Genomic DNA, 25,627 nt, shown 5'->3' with positions numbered 1-25,627 from the left:
CAATTAATTCTATTTACGGTGTGATTAATAAACAATAGTAAGATATATAAATACGAAGTAACAACTTACTTTTCTTGAGTAATACCGACCAAACTCTGTCCATCTACTTTCAATAATTGATCTCCTGCAGTTAATCTACCATCCTGAAAACATGACGTGAACAATAAATCTGATATTCGTTTGGATACATAGTGAAATGAAATCAAGGAGACAATGTCAAATTTGGTACGATCTTTAGTCTCCTATCGTTCAAAAAAGTGTATACAATTCTGTATAAAGATATGTATGTAGGTGAACTTACAGCATCAGCAGCTCCTCCTGCTACCACACTCTTGATGTAAATGCCCAACCTTTCCTGGCCAGATCCCTGGAACCAAATGGTAGAAAATTAAAGTAAAAAATTATATACTAGGAAGAAACTACTTCTACAGAAAAAGAAGATTATTCAACAGGAAATGTACTCTCAAAAATTTGATGTCTAGTGGAGCAGCTGTTGAAGTGTTTACAGTCCAGTGATTTCATGGGAAAACGTGTTTCTATCATACCAGTACGAAGTGAAAATCAGTTTTTATTTAGCCGAAGTAATGATGAAAATTGTAGTATTTTCAGTTAGCTCAAGAAATCTTTGTTGGCGTAATGTCAGATTGACTTAATCCAAGTAAGAACCACGAGTTTTATTAACGTAAACTCATCTTCACTTTGAACATGCAGTGTATTTTACGGCATACCTTAGCAGCAACTATGCTGAGTCCCATGCCATTGGTGGACTTGTGCAATTTTATTACTTGAATTTCAGGCTGGTTTTGACTCGATGCTTGCCCAGAATGACCCGAGTAACCGCCAGACCTGTTACTCATGGCGCTCGGGCTCCGAGGCTAAAAAAAATACACTTCTAGTTAAAAAGTGTTTCTCAATGTCGGGCGAATGAATTTTTAGCTAAAATTAGGCGAGTATCAACTTGATGATCGGAAGACGATTATTCTATCTTTAGAAATATGTCCAGCTTTGAACCAGATAGCAATTCGTAATAACCGAATTCCAAACTGATACACTATGAATTTTACGGCATTGTGCAAATTATTACATTGTTATGGTGGTCGATCATGTAGATAGTCCAATATCCGCTACTTGTAGGCTGTGGAGCCATTCTGCACAAGCCATCTCTCTGCAATGGTGCAAGGAATTCCGCCAACCCTGGTGGTACTCCTCTAATCACTTCGCAGCTGTATCCATCCTCTGGTAGTAGCAGAGCTAAAGCTAATGTCGGTTCTTCTTCCAAACGGATTTCCCGTCCATCAGCACGAGCTAGTTCATCTGCCACACTTTCAGCCACCTTAATAGCAGATTAAATATAAACAATGTTTAACATAATTTATGCTAAATCACGAAGAAAACTTATGCATTCACATATGCTTCAACTTCCATATCTGAATTTATAGCAGTTGTACTGGGTTAATTGTCAGTAATAAGTTGTCAATGATTCAGAGCGATATCGAGATTTAGTTACGATGAAAGCCAATACTCACTCGTACAACATTTTCAATTAATTCCGCCGGTAATCTTGGCTCGTCGGCTGCGGATTGATACTTTTGAAGCAAGGCTCTAACTTGTAATGAGTTAAGTTTGAAGCAATTTGAACTTAAAATCGCCAGATCGTCCGCATTGTATTTGGGCGCCTGAAGGAGGTGTGTAGCTTGCATGATGGTGGCCAGGTGACATTGACTAGCTAAATCCAGACCTTGCCTATCAGCCCAGGTCTCCAGAGCGTTCAATCTTGCTTTCAATCGACGTCCGAACCATCTAACGCACAAGTTTCCATTCGAAACAAGAGCGTTGAACGCAGTTGCATTTATAGCGTGAAATAAATGGCTGAAGAGTTGAATGGTCAGTGCAGCATTGACCCGACAACGTCTGAGCAGTGCCATCGTATTCGAAAATATTTGCATGACTCCTGCTTCCTTCGCTGGCTCATCGGCATCTGCCATAAATTGTGACATTGCTGGGGCAAGTTCCAGCGATACGCATTGCACGAGAGATGCAAAAGCCCTGTGTACAGCATCCGCCAATATGTCTTGAGCTCGGGTTGAAAAGGCCCCAACGTGTCTGTCGCTCTTGAGCATATGCAAGAGCTCAGAACCATTGGCAAGCCACAGAGCTAGGGATGAGGCGTCCATGTATCGTTCCTTGAATAAAATATCACGTGTGTAATGGATTTCATCAATTTAATCTTCATTGCCAAATTTATTACTGAGTCAATACGGATTTTATGATCATTAAAATGAACATGTCGACACCGAACGTGCGATTGTTCGCTGCCTTGCTTTCTCACCTTGATCACCCGTTGAATCATAGTAGCCACATTTGCGAGCATGACTGTTAGTCTGTGAGCTCTTTCCGTGGGTTGTAACTCTGGTCTGTAATGAGTGCTAGCCCGGTATCTAGCAGCTAGGTACAAAGTGTAAGTTGGGGCCAATTTAAACTGTGGAGCGGATGGTTCGACGTCGGTAATAACTGCGTGAAGAAACGCTTCCTCAGTTTCTTCAAGGAATTCCAATACAGCCGGCAAAATTGGATCTGTACCTCTAGGATGTCGATCGTATTGTGATAGCCTGTGAACAAAGAGATAAAACTGAAGCTGCAGTCCGCTGTAGTTGCAATTAATCCTGATTTGATCATCAATAAGCGTCTTTCAACGTGAACCAGCTTTACGTGACGTTACATTTTGTTTAGACTATTACATACTATGGAAAAGTTTTTATTTAATTACGTTAACGAGGATAATGGTTTGATGTATAATTGAATAATACGGTCGACTATACACATGCTTTGTTTAATCTTCGACATTTTAATGATATATCAACATGCATCGCATAATACCGCACATTGCGTGGCTACATGCATGATCTACTGAGAAATTAAAAAATTTTAACGTACGTGAATATGTGGTAGACGAAAATGGATTATATTAGTTCAATTATCTTTCCAGAGAATTCGGATGAAAACAAATGAACATTCTCAAGCATAATTTATTGTTTTCAATTCGTTTTGATTCAGAGTTTGGGTGTTAAAATATATGATATAACTTCGTTATTGTTCCGTAGATATTTCACATTTATTACCAATTTACTAGGCACCAATATATTCATGAAAAGGAAATTATATTCCAATCTCTCGAACGAATCAACAGTACAATACGGACCATTCAATTAATAATGTAATACAAAACTGTGAATTAATAGATACAACAAATTATGTACATGAACGATACAAATGCAAGGAACATTTCTGGCGCTATATGCAAATACTACGCTAAAACAATTAAGCATAATAATACCGTGACCTACGAGTTTATCGTACAAAATCGCTATTCACGAGTTGTTAATTACTCCACTACGTGCATGATGAATACAGCCGTCTGATAATCGTTTAGGTAGAAGTATTCAAATAAATTAAATGTTAATTCTGAAAATTTTTAATCGCGTCATCTTTTTTGTCTGTTATTTCCTATTCAACGATAATTATCTCGATAAAAGGATAACTGCTTTTCACAGATTCATGAAGGTGCGTGGGAAATTGAAAATTACGGTTCAAAAATAGAAGTTTAGAACTTTAATTTGCCCGAACAGTGTCTAATCGTCGAATAAAATTTGTGCAGCTAACGTTATTCCGTATAAGGTGTTTGAAAAAAACCGGAGTTGAATACGGTGATCATCATTTCTCCGTAGCACTCAATCCGAACTGGGTGTGTAACTTTCGTATCAGTAACACATGATTTTTTGTCAAACATACAGTCAAATCTGTATAATTATATACATGTTATATGACCAATATTTTCGCATGAATTTTGATCGCCCGTCGGACGCAGAGGTCGAAGAACAATTTCGATGGTTCGAAACGCGATGTTCTTGTCTCGTATCCGCAGAGTGAAATAAGGGTGTGATAAATGATCGCCTGGATCTACGCATGGGAACTCCTTACCTGTTTCCATCCCGACTGCTAGTGAGACTCGCCGTCTCGACATTACCGTCGAGATCAAAGGTGGTTTCGTAATTGTGCGTGGCTTCTGGCGTGTGTGCATTTTGCGTGGGACTTCTTGCGGTTGCAGCTGCAGATTTAGTCGGGCTAGGTGGATTCGAGCCACCCCCACCGTTTGGGGTCCCTGATCCCGATCTATATTTTTCGGAATTGACTTCCTGACTTGTGGTGTCTGGCGAACGTCTACACAGGACGATGATGTGCGCGGAGTAGCAACGTGCATGGTGGTGAAAATACAAGCAAAATAACAATACACATAATAATAACAACAGCAACAACAAGATTAATAACGACGCAGGCGTGAATAAAATAAGGATAAACTAACATATCAAACCCTTAAACGAAACTGGCCCAGGTTCTATTCGGACATTAAATCCATCTATCCGTACGTTGGGTCGTTCGATTCAAACTCACAAGCTTCCCGACTCTGGAGTCACGATTTTTCCCCCCAAAAGAGGTGAAAAAATATCGCTTATCGGCAGCTCGGGAAGATCGCCTGGTATATCGAAACTCTAGTAAGTGCTGATAAGTACCGATCGCGGTGTAAAGCCGATAATAAAATCCCAAAAATAGCCGGTTGACTCGTGGGAAAGCGACGCGGCTTCGTTCCACTCGACTTTGTCATCCCACCTGCCATTAGCGTTCCAACAACCAGCGGCCCGCACCTGTACATTCGTCGTAGCAATCGACCATCTGTCGAATGAACAGGTCCGGGCAGAAATTAGGGAGCGAACGTTGTTTTCGTTTTTTTTTTTTTTTTTATTTCTTTTTTTATTTTTATTTTTTTCTCTCTCGCTAAAACGATAATTCAGTTTTTGCTAACGTATACATGTTATGTACGACAGAATTTTCCGAGGCGATCTTCGAGGCTTAAGCAGAGTCTCGTTACAAGGAAGTTTGAATAAGTATGAACAAGCAAGGAGATCTTAACGTTTTAAACAACATCGATTTTACGTCAGGCTTTCAAATTACTAATCAGAGTTGCGGGATACTCAGCTGCAGGGGGATAAAGCGGCTTACCTGTCGTAGGAGTAATCCAGTTGTCTGTTCGAGTCGTGTCTCTGTCGTATCCGATCTTCAGGAACCGGATCAATGAACCTGAAGGTGTGCATCCTGCCAAATTTGATTATTGCGCCATTCTGAAAAACACGTGAAACGAGAAATTTTACGCCATGCAGGCTCGTGAGGAAAGATCTCGACTCGTCGAAAATTTATGCCTTAATTATTTGTAATCGTATTATCTAGGATCGAAACGAATATTCATGACGACTGTTCTCCCTCTTGGCTATTCACGTATGCACGTACGTAGTTTCGCGTAATACGCAAATCCACACGTTCTCTGATTAAATATTTACCTCTTATGCCTTCTCCTACGCGCCCCAAGCCAATTGTTATTCATTTAACAACCTATTGTCTTACTAGCTAAATTAGTTCGGGTCAATAATTTAGCTAACGCGTCATTCTCAACTACAGAAATTTCGTCAAGGGTTTACCTTACCGGCTTAGTACAACGTAATGCGTCGTACGCCAGTCAATCATCCAGTTTTCGCGTGCAGCTCACCATATACATTAGTCGGTACATCCGTAACTGGATATCTCTCAAGTAGGTATATTATCGTTAAACTTCGCAACCCTATCGGAACGTCGATGCGTAAAAAGTTGCCACAGCGACGAAATACGCGCGCTTTTTTCTTTTTATTACTTATTTATTTTACTTTATTTTATTTATTTTTTTTTTTTACGTAAAAGTACCGGTACAATTTCCCCTTCTATTCCGTGTTCCAGAACTTGAATCAAAAGACGGGTGTATACGATAAAAGAAAAAAAGGAAAAAAAAAAAAAGAAAGGAGAAAGGAAAAGATTGAGCGGAAGTACAAACCTGGAGTATGGTGGTCTGATATATCCTCTGGTTATTGACGTATGTGTGAGCGTCCCTGGAACACGGGGTGAGCGTGACAATGTTCTCCGTGAAAGCGATCACGCAATGCCTTGGCATCACCGTCGGTCCAGCAAGGGTCAAGGTCTGAGCTTGTACAGCCTGAGGTCCGACCGGTCGCTCGGATCCAACTTCCGTTACGTTTGGCTGAAGACGGTGTCGCACACCGCCGCCGCTCGGTATTTCCGTTCCGTCCGGATTCAATTCCAGAAGGAAGGGAAGACGCTCGTCCTCGTACCGATGGTCCAGGTCGCTCCATTTACCCGCTGGTTTCTTCTTACGCTTCCTCGGCACGTAATCCGCTGGTCTACGCCTCACGTGGAACATAATGGATCCTGAAATCAGAAAGCAATCACCTTAACACCAGTCGGGTTTACCTTCGGATGTGTTTTCCCTTTCCTTATGTCACCACGCACACCTTATACGGAAATATTTTATAGCTAAGCTCTTTATTTACTATGTACTCAATATTTGCCCGCAAAATTGTCTGTACGGATGATCGGATGAATAATTCGAAGCTGTTGGCTTGATCGATCATTGTCAAAGTTCCGCGTTTGAATTGGATTGACTCTGCGAGAGTACCAATAGTGGATAATGAATTTGCAATTGACGCAGACGGGTGTTAATTTTTGTTCCGTGGTTCCGTTTGCTAACAATTATCAACGCCGAAAACACTACTGCCGAAAAGGAACTTCCTTCCTTTCGGATAATCCATTTGCAGGATGCGACATCTTATGCGAAGTCGTAAAAAACAGTGTCTACGTAAACTGATACTTTTACGATTGTATAACGTTGAACTACGCAGAACTCTGATATGGGACGCTGAAATTCGGCAACAAACAATAGCCATTCTTCTTTAAATCGAAAAACCGTTTATCGCTAACCCAAATCAATTTTCTCACACAAATTATAAACATCAGTGAAATATCTATCAACGCAAAGAAATAAGAAAAAGGATAAAAAAAAAAAACAAAAAAGTAATCCATATCAATGGAAATCTTTCATCACAGGAAATGAAGCATAATAAGATACAGGTTTCTATGAGACATTTATAGGATTATTTTTAACTTGACAATACCCGCGTCCCGATACCTTTGTCCGAACGTATCGTTTCACTCTGCAAATCAAGAGTCGAGCGAATGACGCGGGGACGAAGAGCCGCCCCTAAATCAGACAGACCGTGACGCCAACGACAAGACGTTACGTTATCCGTTACGTTCAGGCAAACGTATATAGGTATGTGTAGAGTGTACTATACAGTTTCACGTATCTTCAACTCCGTAGAGTTTCGTGTATGGGTAATTGTTGCAAGAACCGAGCGCATCCTGTCCCGTCGACATGTTACGACTAACCGTATTTCCCATACAAAAGAGATGCATTTAGACACTTAAAAAAACTCCGCGACGATTTACACTAGTATTTTTTATAACCAATTTTATTCTTTCCGGTCAGACACTCGGGTTCCGACGGTAAATTTAACGACGGTAAATAAAGGAAGGGATTGCATAGTTTGTCCCGGTATTTAATTCACAAAAACTTACAGTGACTGATCTGCTGCACAGTCACAGTGTCGTTCGAATCTTTATTGCTGCGCATTATATCAAACGAGAATGATAATAAGCGGGTCGTCGAGCTTCGAGACATTACACCGGTATAGATCATGCTTTATTATACAGTTTAGACGATTTTTTCTTTCTCCGTGTTTCGTTCGTTAATTGATAACGACAATTTCGTCAGCAACGGTAAAGTGAAACACGACGATTATACCGCCCCTTTTTACTTCGTACGTTCTTTTTCATTCATTCTTAAACAGTCCCGGGCCGCTCTGTGACGGTTGCTCGGGCAAAAACCTGACTAGCGTGTCGTTAATAGCGAATATATTTGCGTAGATCTAGAGCCGGGGATGATCGCTATCGTGCAAGATTGAAACTGTGCTGATTTGTAGTTTTAAATCTACCGTACCTGCTGTGAATAAGTACAGAAGTATGGCGATTAAACTTGATGGTGAACAGCTTTGTAAAATTTTAACAAATTGCACCATTTTTGACAGCCACCTCACCCCTCCGTCTCAAAAAATAAACTTGAGGAGGAAAACAGAGTTCCGGTACGAAGGAAGAGCGTCAATGATTACCTTTCAAAATCATGATATATCGGTGCGAATATCGTATGGATGGTGTATAATAATACATATATATTTATATATTATGGATCAGGAACAAACAGGAGACGTTCGGGTATCTTTTAACAATTTTCCGATGGCTGAACAAATATAATAAAGAAGGTTGACTCGAGGCATAAATCGCGGTGTCGGCTAGAAATACGGGGAAAGAGAATGAATGATACACCCACGAAGTTATACACAGACGTAAAGAGAAAAGTCAAGATACGCTCTTATAAACAGATTAACCACATTGATCATGTCCGCAGTCGTGTCCCGGTACCTTTAACTGTAAATTTTACGCACAGTAGAAACAAACTTGCGACTAGTTATGGCTCTGTTATCTTTTTCTTGAAACGAAAAGAAGAAGAAATAAAGTTTGAGACGAGGGTTGGGGTTGGGCTCTGGATAATTTCATGGAATGTCTTTGGAGCTGATTCGAAGAGATACGCTGCAGTCGTTCACGCATCACTTATCATTCAACTATTTACACATGTACTCAAGACGAATGACACTTTACCGCAACAACCGATCTTCGACTTCCAGCCCATTATCACGTCCGGAAAAAAATACTTTTACTTATATTATGGAATTTTGTCGGTTTGAGAGAAGAACCGAGAAGAGACACTGCGCGAAGCGCGGACGACCGTGAAGCTTAAAACTGTAGGACTGGACGGCGGAGACGAACGGCAGACGTGAAAGCTCTAAAAATAAAGTCACAGAAGCAAGGAGACCACTGTTTACAACGCTCTGCGTGTTCCATGACCCGTGTGCGTTACTCTTTACGCTTCTCAGGCACGCAAGTTACGCCAGATGTCTTTATACGTTGAAATTCGCGAGACCGTAGATACGGAGGTTTCCATAATTTGCTAAATCGTACGATATTTTTGGCTTCTTCTGTCCAAGTCACACTTTGTCAATCTTTAGAGTAGCCGTTATTCCTAGTTATTGTTACGTGGAACTCAGGAGAGATTTTTACACGTGTGTAAACACAGCCGAAGTGTTCGACTACAGGGCACCGATCTCGTTCTCTCTTTCCACATCGAAAATCTCGAATCACGATTTGTCAAAACGTGACCAGGTTTGAAAGCGTGCAAACACGCGTGCCGTTGTTTAAGGGTAATTAGAAACGGCAGAAGGTTCGTTAGTTAGCAGAACAAGACCGCGTCGGGAAGTAACTCGGCGCCGAAACTCACCGATATCTTGACAAAGTGAAAAAATTGCGTCACCGTGGAGTTTCGCGTCTGCCTGGCTAATTGGCAGAAAATGAATGTAAATTCAAAGATGGAGTAAGAGTTGTAAGAAAATTAAAAAAAAAAAACTCGGAACAGAAACGAGAAGAACGAAAAGGTGAAATTAAATGAATAAATTTACTCGTACGCGGAGGGTTATTTACTCAAATTTACTGCATACAATGCCGGGACGGTCTCTTGAGGAAGGTTTGAAACCTTGACAGTGAGAAATATCCAATTTTCGGGGTTGGTTAAATTTTTCAACGAGTGAAAACGCTGTCGTTTTTTTTTTAATCGATTACAGCGAACGAAGATAGCCAATAACTTTACTAATGTAAAGAGCATAAAAAAACGCAAAAATATGATAGGTGATTATTTGATGAAAAAAAAAAAAAAAAAAATGGAATTGAAACCGTATACTCATTAGAGAACGTTTTGAGGTCGTCGGGGAAATTTAAACTTATCGCAACGAGGGAGTATAAAAATCCACTATCGAGAATGAATACGATCTACATCGTATGGATTATTTGCTATCAGAGAACGATGGAAATACGATGGACAACGTGCGTGGCATTGATGATAACCGCGAGTACAATAATTGTTATCTCTTGATCGGACAAGCAAAAGTGGAGTGAAATTTGCGGAAACTAGGTTACGCCGGGCGTAAAATAGACGTTGTGTGCCAATGAAAGTGTGTACAAAGCTAATCGACGATCTCTCACGGTTTATTATGTCCTTACATACACCCGCATTGAAATGAGCGGCGTTTTCATACGTATAAATTTTTTATCCAGACTGAACGAATATAAATTACGAATGAAGATAAATCCTTTGCTACGAAAGAATTCGCTGTCGCAGCGACAGCAAAGGCCGGGAATAAATTCAACCGCATGTGATACGATGGACGATGTCGAATATCGAGAAAGATAGTAGAGAAAATTCTTAAATTTAATCTCCCACATTAGCGGAGCGGTGTAAGAATTATTCGGAATAAAACTCGTTAATCGCTACTGTTCGGTAAAGTTCTGGCAAGCGCGTTTTATCGTTGGCTTTAAATATAAACTGCTGAAGGCTGAAATTTGTAAAAGTGTAAAAGACCAATTTATATTCGTCGATATCTCGTAATCTGAGTATAGTTTCAGATTGATATTTAACGAAGGATTGTATCATCGACATAAAAATCTACGGTAAAAAAATTTATACGCTGTTTAAATTTGGTCGTCAATTACTGTAGCGGTTCAGTGATACAACAAATTGGAAATTTAGCAGTAATTCAAGCCGGCCTTGGCTCAGGATCGACCTTTTGTGCCTGACACCCTTTGACCAGTGAACCGTAACTGTACCACATATACGTGGGTGGATTTCACCGTAACGAAGTGTGGGAGCTGATTTTGGCACACTGCTATGACGTATAACCTATGTAAATATCTATATCTATGTCTCGGTCGTTGAAATGTCAGTGAAACCGACCCGATATCAAAATGTGAGCGACAAACTCAGTCGTGAATCTATGAACACACACGAATCTGGATGAATGGATGGGTGCGTTCTACGGGCTTAGCCGGAAACCATGTAAAACCAACAAATCGCATCAAAGTGTCCTAATTCGTCCAATATACCAGAAACGCGTACTCTGTAGCAAAGTTTGCGCCTATAACTTCGCAGGGTTGTGCACGTGTCTTGAGAAATGAAAGGTGACACATTTTGAAAGGATTTTGCAAGTTTCCAGTGAAATACTAGACAACTAGAAAACGAATAGCTTGATTTATTCTAAGCATCGTTCAAACGCGCGCCTTTTTTCTGACGTCAGAAAGGTTATGACCAATGAGAGAGTTTCGCTGTGCCGAGACAGGGTGCGTTTTGAGTATAGAGAGGGACAGGTACGGAAGAGAGAACGATTGTGTCGGAAGTTTCAGTAAGAAACTTCTGACGTTTAAAAGTGATCTAGAATCAAGTGAAAATATAAATCTAGAATATAAATAATCAACACGGTTCCGTAAATTTTAGGTTACTTTCACGAATTGTTCTTTATATTGATCTCGAAGCAATCACGATATAAAACATTACGAAGTTCAGGGACCGAAAACCAAGGCATGAGTCCATCATGCGGTTAATAAATTTGAGAGTGCCGAGAATTGATTCTTTCCCGTCAAGGATATAAATCTAAGAGATTTTTCACGAACGCGAAATTGCGTTCGGGCGATCGGAAAATGGGTTGTATAGATATCGGAGCCAATTCAATATCGTAGAGTGTTATACAACCTTGTAAACCATCACGAGCGCTTTACTAGCTGCGTAGGTACTCGGTGTTGGCATGAAAATGAGACACGACACGATCAGATATCGCCATACATTGTGCATGGTGTTACGTCATTGAAATTCTCCGTTGGGAGCGTGAACGTGACCTTAGGAAAAATCCCTGGGACTGCAGGCTGCAGCAGTGGTGTCGGTAAGAGGACGCTATGCTTAGGAAATAATGAGCATTGTTGTTTATTTTTATTTTTTACTTAACAAGCAACCGACGCTACAGTCCATGGTTGTGATTGAAGCGACTTTGAGTATCAGTCGATAAATTCATGGAAGAATGACTAAAAGGTAGCGTCATATTCGTACTTGGAAGGTACGTTGATTCCTTGTAATTCGACGAAGCTGAGGTTAACCTGGTTTGTTCGAAATTTAAACGCTACCTTCTCCCAGTTACATATGTATAAAAGTGTACAATTTCTTTGGCCGTTGAATGATGAGGTTTAGCGTGAAAAAAAAAGAGTTATAATATGACTGATAAAAGAAAGGATATTATACGCGAATAGGTTGAACAGAGAGTTGCATTGTAGGAAATTTCATGGGATTGTGAGCAACAATGCCACCACGAGTCACGCCATCTTGAAATTACACCTTTCATAACGGATGGAAATAATGTAGCCAGTATTGTGAATAGGAATCACACCTCGGACTCGTCTTTCAACGTTGAATTTCATATACCTTCAATGCCGGAACCGTATATATAGGATAAAGTACAAGTCAATTAAAGTGACACGTGTTGTTAAATTAATAAAAACTACTGCAAATGTATGAACGATACGAATCTGCTATCCCCAAAGTCTGAACTGGAAATGCACAAGGATGCAAATCGCGGTGTAGCTCTTGCAATTGGATTAGGTGCTGATTACGTAGCGCATTAAAGTCCCCAGTGTTCGCGTACAGAGAGGTTGTTTTCAATTCCACAGCCCATGACGACTCGCTGCTAACGCGAGCTTTGCACAAGTTCCGTGAAATCTCTTGGGCGGTTTTGTGTTTTATTACTTTTAATTTATGCATCCACATTTATATAATTCATTGATGTGCACTCGGCTAATTAAAACAGTTTTCCGTGTATAATTATACCTCGTACACCTCGCACACCCACTCCAGGATTAGGACGAGATAATAAGCCAAGGAAAAACACATCTATTTTCTTTCTAACGAGCCTAATGTTCCCAGTCATTACACGAAACTTTCGTCATGTCCAAACAAAGGCCAAAACTGACGCCGTGGCGTGACTGGCGGTACGCATTTCTTTAGCATTGACCTGCGAAAGTTGTACGGCGGTTCCAGTTTCTGCGGTTCCATTGACATTTACTAGGCCAATATCACCGGACACCATTCTCCATTTCATGCTTATTTTTCTCTCCAATACTCCCTTTTGGATTTCATCACATATTCCATTATCCGCCAGGGGCCACACGTAGGTATCGAATGATTTGGACTAAGGCGAACGAACACACGCCTAGTCACTGGAGACGTAGAAGGTCGTCGCAAGTAAAGTATTGGGCGGTGATTAGGGGTCCGGTTTCACAGCCCGGACTCGTTCCACTTGACCAAGGCACGGAAAAGGTGGCGGGTATCATAGCTGAACGGAGAAATCTTCACCGATGACGTGTCCGTTTCTTTCTACTCTTCTTCTTGATTTTCACACGAGAAGAATCAAAGTTCCAACAACACTAGCGGCACGCCACTCTTAATATTGAACAGTATAGTCAGCCTGCCGGTACCGCAGCAGTGGCATCACACTTAATTGCACCTATGCCACGGTGCAATTGCTTAATCGTACAATTAAATAAAGTTGAAGGAGTCAATTTAGCGCGGCCACCGCGACCACCACCACCACCACCACCACCACTACCACCGGCGACCACGACCCGTTCTCCAGGAGGTCAGCGCCTCTGCGGAGTCATTGCACTTACAGACTTCAGACTGCAGAAGTGCACCAGGGGCGCTATTCCGTACGCGATTCAAGCCGCAGATCGAGTCGTGTCCAAGACAACCGCGTACTAGTCGTTACAGACACTGCGTTACACGCAATTGAATCGGTAGCTTATGTAGTTATTGGTTGTATTACACGTTACAGTACAGGAAAGCAGTAATACGAGACCTGCAGCCTGACAAAAGTTGCATAAAAACGGGGTACGTGAACCTGCGAAAAACGATTCGTTATCCAGAGTTCAGGACGTCGCCTTCTTCGAATGATGCGAAGGAAGCGAGACCGCGTGTTCTAGAATTATTACCGCACCTTGTCATACATCTCGACGTGCAGCTACCGCGGACCTTGAATAAATGGGTAAAAAAGCACAGATGAGGAGCCGAAGAAGAAGACGAAGAAGAAGCAGACGCGATGCATGGAAAGGAAAAGGCCTTCTTGACTAGAACCAGAGGAAGAGAAAGGGGGGAAGGAGAGGGAGCGGGAGGAGAGGTAGAGGTAAGCCAGTTGACGTACACACGTGCTAGTAACGGAATGCAGTGTTGCCAGGTTTCTCGCCATAGTGCAGCGTATAGTATAGACGGTGTAGAAACACGAGTTAAAAAGGTTCGATTCTAGACCTCGCTTACACACGCCAGAAACGACTCAAGGATAGAAATAAGAAGGAAAACACTCAGCGCTTTCCTCTTGGAAAGTCTTTTCTCACGTCGAGTGTATCGCTGACAATGAGTATGAATGGCGAGGCAAAGGATGACAAATTTTGTCGAAAAGAAGAGACGGTCTGGCTCATAAATCCAGCCAGGCCATAACAATTTATCCAATTTATATACTTGTATTAGCGCTGAAAGGTCCGATATTTTAGACGAGGAGTAAACTGCAACAATCCTACCAAAAATCACTCCTTCACGCCTGCCGTTGCGTTTGAATTTAAAAATACGGAGCGATATTCGACCAAGAGACGGTTTACCTACACCTACCGGTTCCTATCAAATTTCAAATTGCCCCGCCGGAACCACTTCTGATGTAATTCAGCCCGTGGCTATAAGAAAGTCGGCGCCTCACGGAACCTGACTTTTATTTTACCTGATTATAACTTCAAAAGACTGTGCCACGTACTGACTGCCTTACGAGGAAACGACATCCCTGGAGAGACGTGCAGTTGCTTCGGCATGAGAAAAACTCTCATCGGGTATGGTATAAAAGGCGCAACCAATTAGCAATAATACACCAAGTTCAAGAGGAGAGAGCAGAATATTTGCTGATAACATGTGATGTAACGAAGAAGAATGCAGCCGAGTGTTCGCCGGAAATGATTGAAAATAATTAGCAGACTTTAGATGATAATATTCGAATGTTGGAGGGTAGCTGCGGGTTTTTCCGAGGGTGAAATTAGGACCACTAATTACGAATGTTCATCAATTCTTCGTGAGCTGTCGCCCTTGTGCCGTCAATGTCTCTAAATTGAAATGGTAGATGCCGGCGGAAGATAATATTCAATTCAGGTTATACTTTATGTTAAACTCTATAAGGTCGGATGCTTTTATCGAACTTGCAAGAAAACTCGACTATTCGACCATAAGCCATTATTTCACGTGGCTACTCGTAAATACTTCGAGAATCGGATTTGGTTAGGTGTGAGTGACCAACTCGTGCACAATCGATAGCTAAATTGCACGAGTTTTTTTTTTTTTTTCAGCGAGCAAAGTTTTGATCGCGATAATGACGACTGGTGGAAAAAGCCCCGGGAAGGAAATATTTTCCCTTCTGCATTTAACCACGGGAATCAACGAGCGATAAAACGGTAAAGGATCAACCAATTTTCATTCCAAGTTTTTATTTATTTTTTTTCAAACTTTTTTCAAACCTCTAGGAATGTGATCCAGTATTCTATGATTACGAAGTTTTTCGCGACGAAAATAATAAGGAGCGATAATTTTTAATCATTGTTAAGCAGGGGATTGATTTAGGAAGACTTACCGAGCATTATTTCCACTTTACCGCTGCGTCGTGGTTTGAAGGACCACAGTCCGATCATTTTGACGACTGCGGTGTTGATCGATTGACTTGACGATTGTTAATATTTTAGTATTATGATTAAATTTACATAACAAGTTTGACCGTAGTCCGGTAGTTGTGAGAAAATACGGTAATTATGTAGTTATTAATGCAACGATTAGTATAGAACAAGTGATTAGTCAGTGGTGACAAATACAAACTACGATCAGGTCAACAACGACACAGCGTATGTGTGCGGATTTAATTAATGAAAAAACATGCCATATGTAAATCCATGTATGCTAATGAAACGGAATATCTAACGAGTAACGATAAATCAACCGAACGTTAACGTGTACGGTTTTCAATTTTCAAACGGTGTAGTTTCCGTTTTGAAATTTAATGTTCATACAAGCAGCGATATATCCTGCTGCAGGGAGGAACACGCGAGAACATCGTCGGTGATTCATATAAATTCAAGTCAAACAAACACCGTATTATACCGTCTGCGCGAATACTGAGGACACCTGTAATATGGGGGGCGTAAAATAGGGTGCGAGTAGAAATTACCCTCGAGGCGGAATAAATATCAATGTTTGGATAGAAATGAAAAAATTATTTTTGGTAGATACAAATATCAACACAGTACGTTTGACTGTTCCGAAGAAATCCAATTTCAAAAACTGGTTAGGTTTACAATAAACGAGCAGGTATCCCCTGAATATTGACTCGGTCTTGTTATCGCAGGTGAATTTCATTTAATCACGATGAGTACAATTTTCAACATCTTTTGAAAATTTTGATACACTATCCGAACCACAGGAACCTTCGATTGAATCAGCGTTTCGAAACCTGCATTGAAACCAATACGATTAACAACAACGTACAGTCTTTGTTTCAGTTTGAATTATTTCATCACTAATTGAGATGATAGCATTAATTGGATTAAAAAAAAAAAAAAAAATGGTTTTAAACACTGCAATTATACCCGCTTAAAATATATTCGCACATTTCGTATTTTGGTTTACAGTAATTCCGTCCGCGAATGAACAACTTTCAATTTCGTATAATATGTCAAAAAAATTGTTTAGCAAAAATCCGAAGAACTAGATTCGATGCGCAACATAATGTTGTGCCCGAGTACCGCGCACCACTGCGACTGTACACCATTCTTCTGGTATAACGTATAGAAACTACCCCTATAAGGCACATGTGATGTCGACGGCGCATGCGCGTGGTAATTGTTCCGTTCGAGAAGCGATATGTATGGAAATACTAAACGATTTATAGGTAAAATAAATTATAATATGCTGGTTAAAAGAGCAGCAACGATTGCTGTAACGATTGACCAAATTGACGCGGATACGAAAGATTTTGCCTGGATTATATAGTTTTATAATCCCTGCTAACATCTATTTGCACACATGCGATGTCCACCTGTCTCTATCGGATTTTATCACGGGTAGAATGAATGGATAGCGTGCAACTGTCGACGATGCAGTTATGATCTGTATTTCCCGATATATTCGTACGTCATCGCAGGATTGTAGATAACGAAAATCGATAAAGGGTAACGCGTGTCAGGCTGAGATCAGGGCCCACTGTTCTTCTCGAGATGTCGACGCGAGGAACCTTTGCGAATGGTGCGGGGCATTTTATCCGCGCAACATCTGTGCACCTGCAGCAAATACTGCATCCGACTGCAGCTTTGCAGGGTATAAAAGTACGACACGTAATCCATATCCGCAGGATTTAGTGGTCCGTTAAATTTTCCTTACCTACGACCTATGAATAAAGATACGAGGATAACAACTTGAAATCGTAAACCTCGACAAGACACTCCGACGGAATTGAGAATTTAAAAGGCCTCAGACGGTAGAACACGAGAATCCTGTAAGGGTGAATTTATTTTAACGCAAGCCACAAATGAAACGGTGAATAGAAAAGTGGAGTGTTATTTTTATAAAGCCGTAGTCTCGCGACGAAGTGCGGGGTGATCGTTGTACAACCTACGTTTATTTGACGTAATTTGATGACGTGAATGGGATCAGGATTAAGCATGATTTATCTGCAACATCAACGAGTCCTTGTAATTTTATATGCAGTTTTATTCTAAAGCCTCTAATATTGAGGTAAAAGGTTTGCACGTGGTCTGAGAAAAGATTCTCAATATCTTGTAAATATTTCAACTCACTTTGATCAAGTGGCAAAGCATTCCCGAAGAATTTCGAATCGCGCAGGTATTGCGACTACGAGTTTAAAGGTGACCTATGATAATTTACATCTTTGACAAGCCTGTTTGACATTTTTGGTAACTAATCCAATAACCCAAGGATCATCCCCGTAGTCAGGGTTATAATTAACCAATTACATACACCATTGGCCGACACCCAAACCCAGCGCATATTTCATTCTGGATGGAAACCGCGAAACAGGCATCAACTAACCATACCGCCGAGTAAAGGTGTGTGCGGTTTACATCCGTCCGATCCAGTTGGCATTCATATGCATATACATATACACATATATATATACATATATATATACATAATGTACACATATGCCATTGATCGGGCAGTTGGCTGATCAAACCGAGAGCCTTATCTTCGGTCATGTCCGCAGGTTTGGGTTTAATTGGTTTCCGCTTACGTTTATTTCATTTTTATTATTATTTATTTATTTATTTTTTTGTTTTTTACTGGGAGAGAAAGGTCGGATTCAAAAGAAGAAAATAGAAAGACGAATTTCTGCGGTTTTCAAACAGGTTACCGATTTTATACGTGTACACAAGCATTGGCTGACGCGGTTGTTTAGTCAGTTGAAGATTAAGCGATTTCTGGTTCAAACTCTCTCACGCCTCAAATTCTGCGCGAAGAGAAAGAGAGAGAGAGAGATTGAGTAATTAATATTCCTGTATCTGACAAGTAATTTTCGTGCTCTTGACGGGGCGTTTGAACTTTTCCAGGCTGTTTATTAACGACGAATTTCTGCACTTCATAAACTCTCCCGATATTTTATACGAAGTGATAACAGATTGCAAGCTAAACTTTAACGATCGAATAAAACTCGTCCTGTGGACGGCACAATTGCGCGAAATAATTGGAGTGATCACGGCGTGATGACGGGTGATTGTGATTTAGGGCAAATTAAGCTGCTATTGTGGAATGAAAAATAAACACCGGTATCGAAAATGCAGCTTTCGTAAAACGTTACGAAAAAAACAATAAAAATCAATCTCCGTGAGCAACTACCGCCTTTCTGTTCCTGAAAACTACTCGAGACAAGGTCTGATCAACTTTACTGAAGAGAGCTTTTTATTCAAATTTCAGGCAGAGAAAATGCGTGCATATTTATATGTAGTAATGTCTTACATGTGCGTTAATTTATATCTGTGTAAGTCTGGTCCAATCGTGGAACGCAATGAATAAGTACAGTTTAGCCAACGACGCCGACGGTGACCCTTGTAGTTTCTTGCTTGGATTTGGTAAAGGCACAAAGAACTCCTTTCAGTCTATCAAACTCTAGTTTAAGCTTCGTTGGAAGTGAGTTCGTACGGTTTACACGTAGCAGCGTGTAAATGTGTTCGTAAAGGCGGCAGACAGACTTCACCTCGGGAAAGAAATATGCCAGAAACGTCAAAGCTCAAAACGCAACTTGAACCTTAGACTGTACAGAATTTCAACTATGATTTTCGGTAGATTTCCTTTCAGAGTAATGGTCCCCGTATACAATATTAAATTGTTTCTTAAAAAAATAGACGTTTTACATACAAATTGGAATTCTACGATGAAAATGTAGGTACAAGGAAATCTTTATAATTGTCACACTGACACGGGTGAATCAACGTAGTTTTCATCAACCTTTGTAATTCGGCAGTAGCTTTATCAAAACGTACCGAATTCTCCAAGACGTACAAAAAAAAAAACGTATCTCCCTTTTACCAGAGCTGAAGAAATCTGTGTCTTTCATCTTTTCAAACAAGTCAAGAATGGACCCTGCCGTTCTCTACGTTGACTGACGGTCAGGCATAAAATATTAAAAATTTCTGTATCGTTCTATAAACCGTGCGGGCTTCACCGCTGTGCCACAGATGAAATCTGTATTCCCGTCTGTACGAGGAATATAAGATAAGCGAGTAAGAAGAGGCAAAAAAGGGGACTAAGGGTGATAGAAAAGGAGACAAAATCAACAAGTTGAGTCGATAAAACCGTCTCGAACTAAGCTCTTGGCGATTCAACGCTTCGCTGTGACTAGTAGCAATGTTTGTGCTTGGTCGGTGTCCGTCTGAATACACCAGCCGCATTGCAGCGTCTGGATTTTCCATGCATACGAAGCAAATATCGACGTGCATTCTCGACTACCAAAGCCGAAGTATCGAGTCGCGGAAAATAAGTAAGAGGAAAAGAGTATCCAGAGTGGAAAACATCCCTGGATGTCTCTCGATCTCTTTCCCAATTCCGCTGATCAAAAAAGGATCATCGGAGTTTATTTGCGGTTTGAACGTTTATTGGTGTGTACGATCCTTTTTTCCATATGGGAAAGCTTTTGTCGATGAGAGTCTTAATAATTGCGGATGGGTAATTGATAATGACTCAAACACCGTTATGAAGAGATACAATGTCCGACATTCGGAGGTTGAATTTTTTATATCCCCTGAAGCCTGAGTAACCGTGCGAGTAAAAATTCAAGATCTAAATTGTCGGTTTCACTGAAACAAGTCTCTTCTCTAAGTCCATGAAATCCACACCATTGATATTATCTATATAGATCACAAGACGGGACACTCGTGACTGTGCGTACGTATATCTGTTCAGAGCTTGGTTCATTCCATACAAGCCGTTATAGATTCAATTACGGGTTCTTGGTACAAAGATATCCTGTTTCGACGTCTGCACGCGGTATGATAGCCACGTTGGTAACTTGTTACCCACTATGTAGTAAATATCGCGCACTTACACAGAAATATATGCGCGATTTCATTGCGTGTTATATAATATCCGAACATCGGGAATACGCAGTCATGCACAGGTTCACGATTAATTTCCGGAAGCGAAACTTAAAGGCACGTCCGAGAAATTGCCTTTCTCAAATTCGATCTCGAGTCTGATTGCACAACCTTCGGAAACTGCTTATCATCTTCGTTGAACCTTCGAGGTTACGCCAAATGCACCCCTATAGCTGCAAAACCCAGCCAACATTATCAATCTGTCGACTTGCGCAGCAATTAATCAGCAGTTACGACTCGTAACCGAATGGCTGTTATGATTGTGCATCATCGAATCCCCCTCCCCAGTCAGCTTCAAATAATTCAAAAACGATTGCCTAATTTTTCCAGATTTTCATATCGACTCTAACCCCTCTCCCCCAATAGAGTGGATTTCTCCATTAAAAATACACGTGCTGCGGACACATTCTCAGTATATATTTTATTGTAAGAGTAATAATGTTCTAAAAAAACTGTAACTGATAAAATCTGGGAAAAAATTCACATTATATGATATAATCCAGGAAATCCACACGAATTGCACACCCTCGAAAACTCACTTTTTTCGTTTGTATGAACTGCAGTTCGTCTAGATTTTCTGGTACGATAATGTGAATTTTATATCAGAGATTAGCACACCGATGCTCACTGAAACCTGGTAGTTACAGATTTTTTAAAACATTATTACCCTTGCAATAAAATATATACTGAGAATGTGTCGGAAATACGTGTATTTTAAATGGGGAAATTCATTCTATTGGCTGGAGGGGTTGAAACTGAGATGGAATCTGAAAAAATGAGACGATTGTTTTTGAATTATCTCAAGTCGATTTAGGGCGGAAAAAATTTGTCAACACCGTAAATAAGGACTATCCTAATGTATAATATTTATGCGTACAGTATCCGCGATTTCTTGACAAACTTTACCTGCCATGGAATATCAAATGCGCCAACTGCAGTTTTTCGTCCTTTTCTCTACGTGTTTGCAAAAGTGGAATAACACACATCAGCTCTTGCGAACACTCTTTCACTAACTGAATAAGTAAGATACGGATAAACTCTATAAAATTTCACAGAATTGACTGAAAAGAAATTCATACTTCATCCGCAAGATTGCGGGTGTTCGAATAGTCCTTAAAATTAATGAAAATTCAGTATTTCGAATGAAATAGGCATTCGGTGCTGATTATACCTGATTTTGTTTTACGTGTGAAATAATGGGACTGCTGAAAAACTGGGTTTTTTGCGATGCCAGCGATCGCCCTAATTGCGGATTAGAGGTATAACGCGTAAACACCGGCTGCATGCATAGTTGATGGGGTTGTGATTAGTCTATCGAGGTCAACCAGGTCACTCGGTTATGTGCAAGGCAGTTCTGTATGCCGACTGGTCACGTACCGTATTCGTACGAAATCGATATCTCCGCGTTAAATAACCAGAATAATACGTACGGATCGAGTTACGTGCAATACACATGGGGACGTGGTACGGACACTAGACTATTTTAGAACAGGGCAATACTCTTTTTATTTTCGTACGAAACAAGGTTTAAACGTTAACTTTTTTACCAACTAAAAATCTTCTCGATTTTTCGGATCTTTAGCTGCAGTGTAAAGAAGTACTTTGTACACAATGCGACTTCTGTTAATTTAAATATTGTGCAAAGATGTACAATTTATTCCGGTTTGTGTTTCCTTTTTTTTTTTTCTTTCTTTTGCGGAATTTAAAAAAATAATCGTGAAGTATACAGTTTCGCAGTTGGTGTCGTGATCTAACTTCGATATAAATAATAACACATTTATTTTCGTAAGCCTTGGAAGGTTAGGCGTCAATCCACCATTTTCAACATAAGGTACAAAACGTTCTAATTTTGCTGATATCTGCTGTCCGATTACTCCAATGTAAAAAGTTGTCATTTTTAATGATTCAATAATTTACACGATTACTTCTGTATGATACCGTGCTTCTTATAATTCCTAATAATGCGGGGGTATTTTTATTTTATTTTTTTGTACGGTTAAACCTAATTTTTAGACACATTTCCAAGAGAAGAACGAAAATACTGGTAATCTAGGAATAATAATACATATGTATGTAATATATTATGGTGGTCCTTAAAAATGTCATTTTTGAATTTTGACTGCCTCACATCCCAAATCGTTCTACTTTCTAAATCCCGCGCTTTGACGATGTTTTCAAAACTAAAAACTGAGAATAAAAGATAAAAAAAAAAAAAAAAAAAAATGAAAGTAATAGTCAAATAAAAGGATAATCGATTCGATCACTCTCCCAGTTCACGTGATAATCCTCCGCGTGAACTCAGCCACTGTTCGACGGCCAATTTTACTCGATCACTCTTCATCCTGTCTACGTCGGTTACAATAAATTTCGACGCCGTCGTCGGGGGAAAATAACATCGGGACTTCGTATCACCGAGCTTTCTCGATGTAATAATACCGTGGTGTGGTAAAATTTCAAAGGCCGTTCGTAAACTTAATCAATTTCCAAATTCCTCGTGAATTTACACCCCCTGCACTGCTACCAAAGACGGGAAATTTATACCCTCTGGTCGAGGCAGCTTTTAACTTACTGAATTTCCTGCAACAGGCTGCGAGAAACTTTGCGCTATTTGAATACACATGTACATACAATTTGTATGTGTGTGTATATATATATATATACATGCAAGTGAAATATTTGCAAACGCTTATAAAATATTTGTGCTTCGTTTAAATTTCCTCTTATACAACTGATCATCTACTGCAGCTAACCTGGAATATTCAACCGACTTGCCATTTCCGCAACAACAAACGTTTCTTTTCACTTTTCTTTCTTTTTTTTTTTCTTACTAACGTATGATATTTGGATTATTATTATCGTCCCTGAGTGTTTCCATTTTCTATTACGTTACGCGAAATAAAGCTGAGAGTAAGAAATCTGAACACAGTCAATTGACTGCAGTAGCAGCTACAGAATTAATCAATGCATCGATTTATTACCAATATTCGTGCGCTAACATTTTTGCCAAACGTTCCGTTTTTAACAGTGATTCTCATCGGGAGTTGTGATAAACGAAAAAAGCGATAAAATAATCGATTATCGTTTAATAAATTCACTCCGGCGGAGTTCCGCTGTGAAAAATGATCCTTCGATTGATTGCGATAACGACGATAGTGTGCCTGCATGATTAATAACTGGCATCCTGTACGCGTGGGTAGGTTAGTTATTTTTAGAATTTAGGACGTTGCATGCGGTCTCGATCTAGGTTGTACGAAACTACGTCACGGGGTTGCACCCCCGTCGGTTTCGCAGCACCTGTACGCCCCAGATTCGATATATTACATGTGTATCTCAGGCCTCTGAAAACCGATACAAACGTCACGTATAATACGATAACGGTATAAATTAACCCGGCTTTATTTGCATACCATGTAAATATCCGTGTATAATGCAAACATACTCGCGTGATATTGCCTCAAAACTCCCCGAAGACGCGCGGCTAATTGTCAGCCCTGTAGGAAAGCCTCGGGGGGTGAAAGCTGTGCTTACAGTTACCGAGTGCCCGGCACTTCAGTGCCTCGTTTCAAACTGAGACAGGACGTCGTTGTTCCGGCCTGAAACCGTAATTTCGAAGGTACGGGAAAACGGGGGCGTGCTGGGGATCGGTAGACCACGAGGGGGATGAAGACTTTCGTTTTACGATACACGAGGAGACGGATATTTGCAAATCCAGCATAAGCAGATGAGACTGTAACAGGATTCCTGATAATGGAAGGAAACATTTTTCCTTTTTCGGACCGTGTATCTCGACAACAATCGATTAATTTGTCTGGAGTTTATATTATTCAAAATTATGTTGATAGAGCTTCGTTGTTGTGATGTTTTTTTTCTTTTTTTATTTTACTGGTATCAATTGATAGGAAGCAATTTTATTGAGAACGAAACGGTAACCGTTTTTCTCAGGGACACGTTGAGGTGCCCAGGACGCTTAAAATATGGTTTTAACGATTTACTATAAATTTTGAAACAGGTTTTTCGTATACTTTATCTATTTCGCAACATTACAAATTTTTTGTTCCATCGAACTGGTGGTCTTTGAAGTTTAAATTCCATTTTTCGACAAAGTTTACGACGTTCTTATTTCGTTAATTAAAAAAAAGCGGGATCTTAGTAAAAAGGACAAACTATGCAAGAATACTGCCCCAAAATTTAAGGTAAATCCTTAGAATCGTTTTCGAGATATCGAGAAATCCGCGAAAAAATTACCGTGCGAAATGGTTGATGTTACTGTCAACAAAAATACCTCCTATTAATTGATTCTGACAAAACAAATCGACACGTTCGAACTAAAAACTCTCGTATAAATGAAACCCGAATCGAATAAAATAATTGGTTGTTGAGATAAAAATCTCCAACTTGACCCCTTTTTTCAACCGTCTACTCGTAGATACATGTATACCCCTTTATTCAGAAAGGCACGTAGGTTAAATGACCAATGAAACTGACATACTCGTCGCTAATTTCTAAACCCCGGGGAAATAGCGAGGCTCTGATTTGTGGGCGAGATTTGTGAAATGAAAAGTTACGATTCTCAGAGCTCAGGAAGCGCTTCTACTGCATCCGAGTCTGAATGTCTGGAACAATTTGTACCGGTATTGATCAAACCGTCGGTGGTGAGCCTCGTAGGCGGACATGGGTAAATCTGGAGTAAATAATCGTCGGCGAGAAAGGGAAAATGCTGGAACACAGGGTCTGGACATGGGTAGACAAGCAGGCATGTGTGCGTCGAAAGTATTTTTCGAATATATTCAAACCGAGTGTGAAAATTACGCGTGGAGTTAAAAACCAGACGAATTCCACAGTGATCCATATTCTCTACGTTTTACACGTTGTAAAAACGTTTATTGACAGAGAGGAACATGATTTACTGTTGAATAAAACCGATTGATATTGAATACAAATTCTCGATCGAAATTGTTGAAAATTCATATAAACAAATAGCCAATTTTATATCTTCAAATTCAGATAGCTTTCGGTGATGATTTGATGT

At 40.2% G+C, this 25,627-nt stretch overlaps 1 protein-coding gene across 11 annotated transcripts in view; it reads right to left on the bottom strand.

Moving 5' to 3' along the window:
• The window catches only part of LOC124182230 (afadin), a 117,424-nt gene that overhangs the window by 12,673 nt on the left and 79,124 nt on the right, over positions 1-25,627 (bottom strand). For 9 of the 11 annotated variants that reach the window (XR_006870720.1, XM_046569210.1, XM_046569183.1 and 6 more), the window contains 9 exons: positions 5,915-6,306; positions 5,056-5,174; positions 3,979-4,218; positions 2,330-2,609; positions 1,527-2,183; positions 1,085-1,333; positions 729-875; positions 302-367; positions 70-143 (listed from right to left, as the gene is read on the bottom strand). Coding sequence is in view for 10 of the 11 variants with exons in the window: in XM_046569210.1 (XP_046425166.1) it covers positions 70-143; positions 302-367; positions 729-875; positions 1,085-1,333; positions 1,527-2,183; positions 2,330-2,609; positions 3,979-4,218; positions 5,056-5,174; positions 5,915-6,306 (2,224 nt within the window). In the remaining variant the exon portion in view is untranslated. Of the gene's footprint in view, positions 1-69; positions 144-301; positions 368-728; positions 876-1,084; positions 1,334-1,526; positions 2,184-2,329; positions 2,610-3,978; positions 4,219-5,055; positions 5,175-5,914; positions 6,307-15,575; positions 15,667-25,627 lie in introns of those variants that run through there. The other 2 variants (XM_046569269.1, XM_046569240.1) reach the window with 2 other exon arrangements.

This window comes from Neodiprion fabricii, chromosome 1, assembly GCF_021155785.1.
Source record: "Neodiprion fabricii isolate iyNeoFabr1 chromosome 1, iyNeoFabr1.1, whole genome shotgun sequence".
NCBI classification, from domain to species: Eukaryota; Metazoa; Arthropoda; class Insecta; order Hymenoptera; family Diprionidae; genus Neodiprion; species Neodiprion fabricii.
The sequence above is the reverse complement of the archived record's forward strand: the minus strand, read 5'-3'. Positions and strand labels throughout refer to the sequence as shown.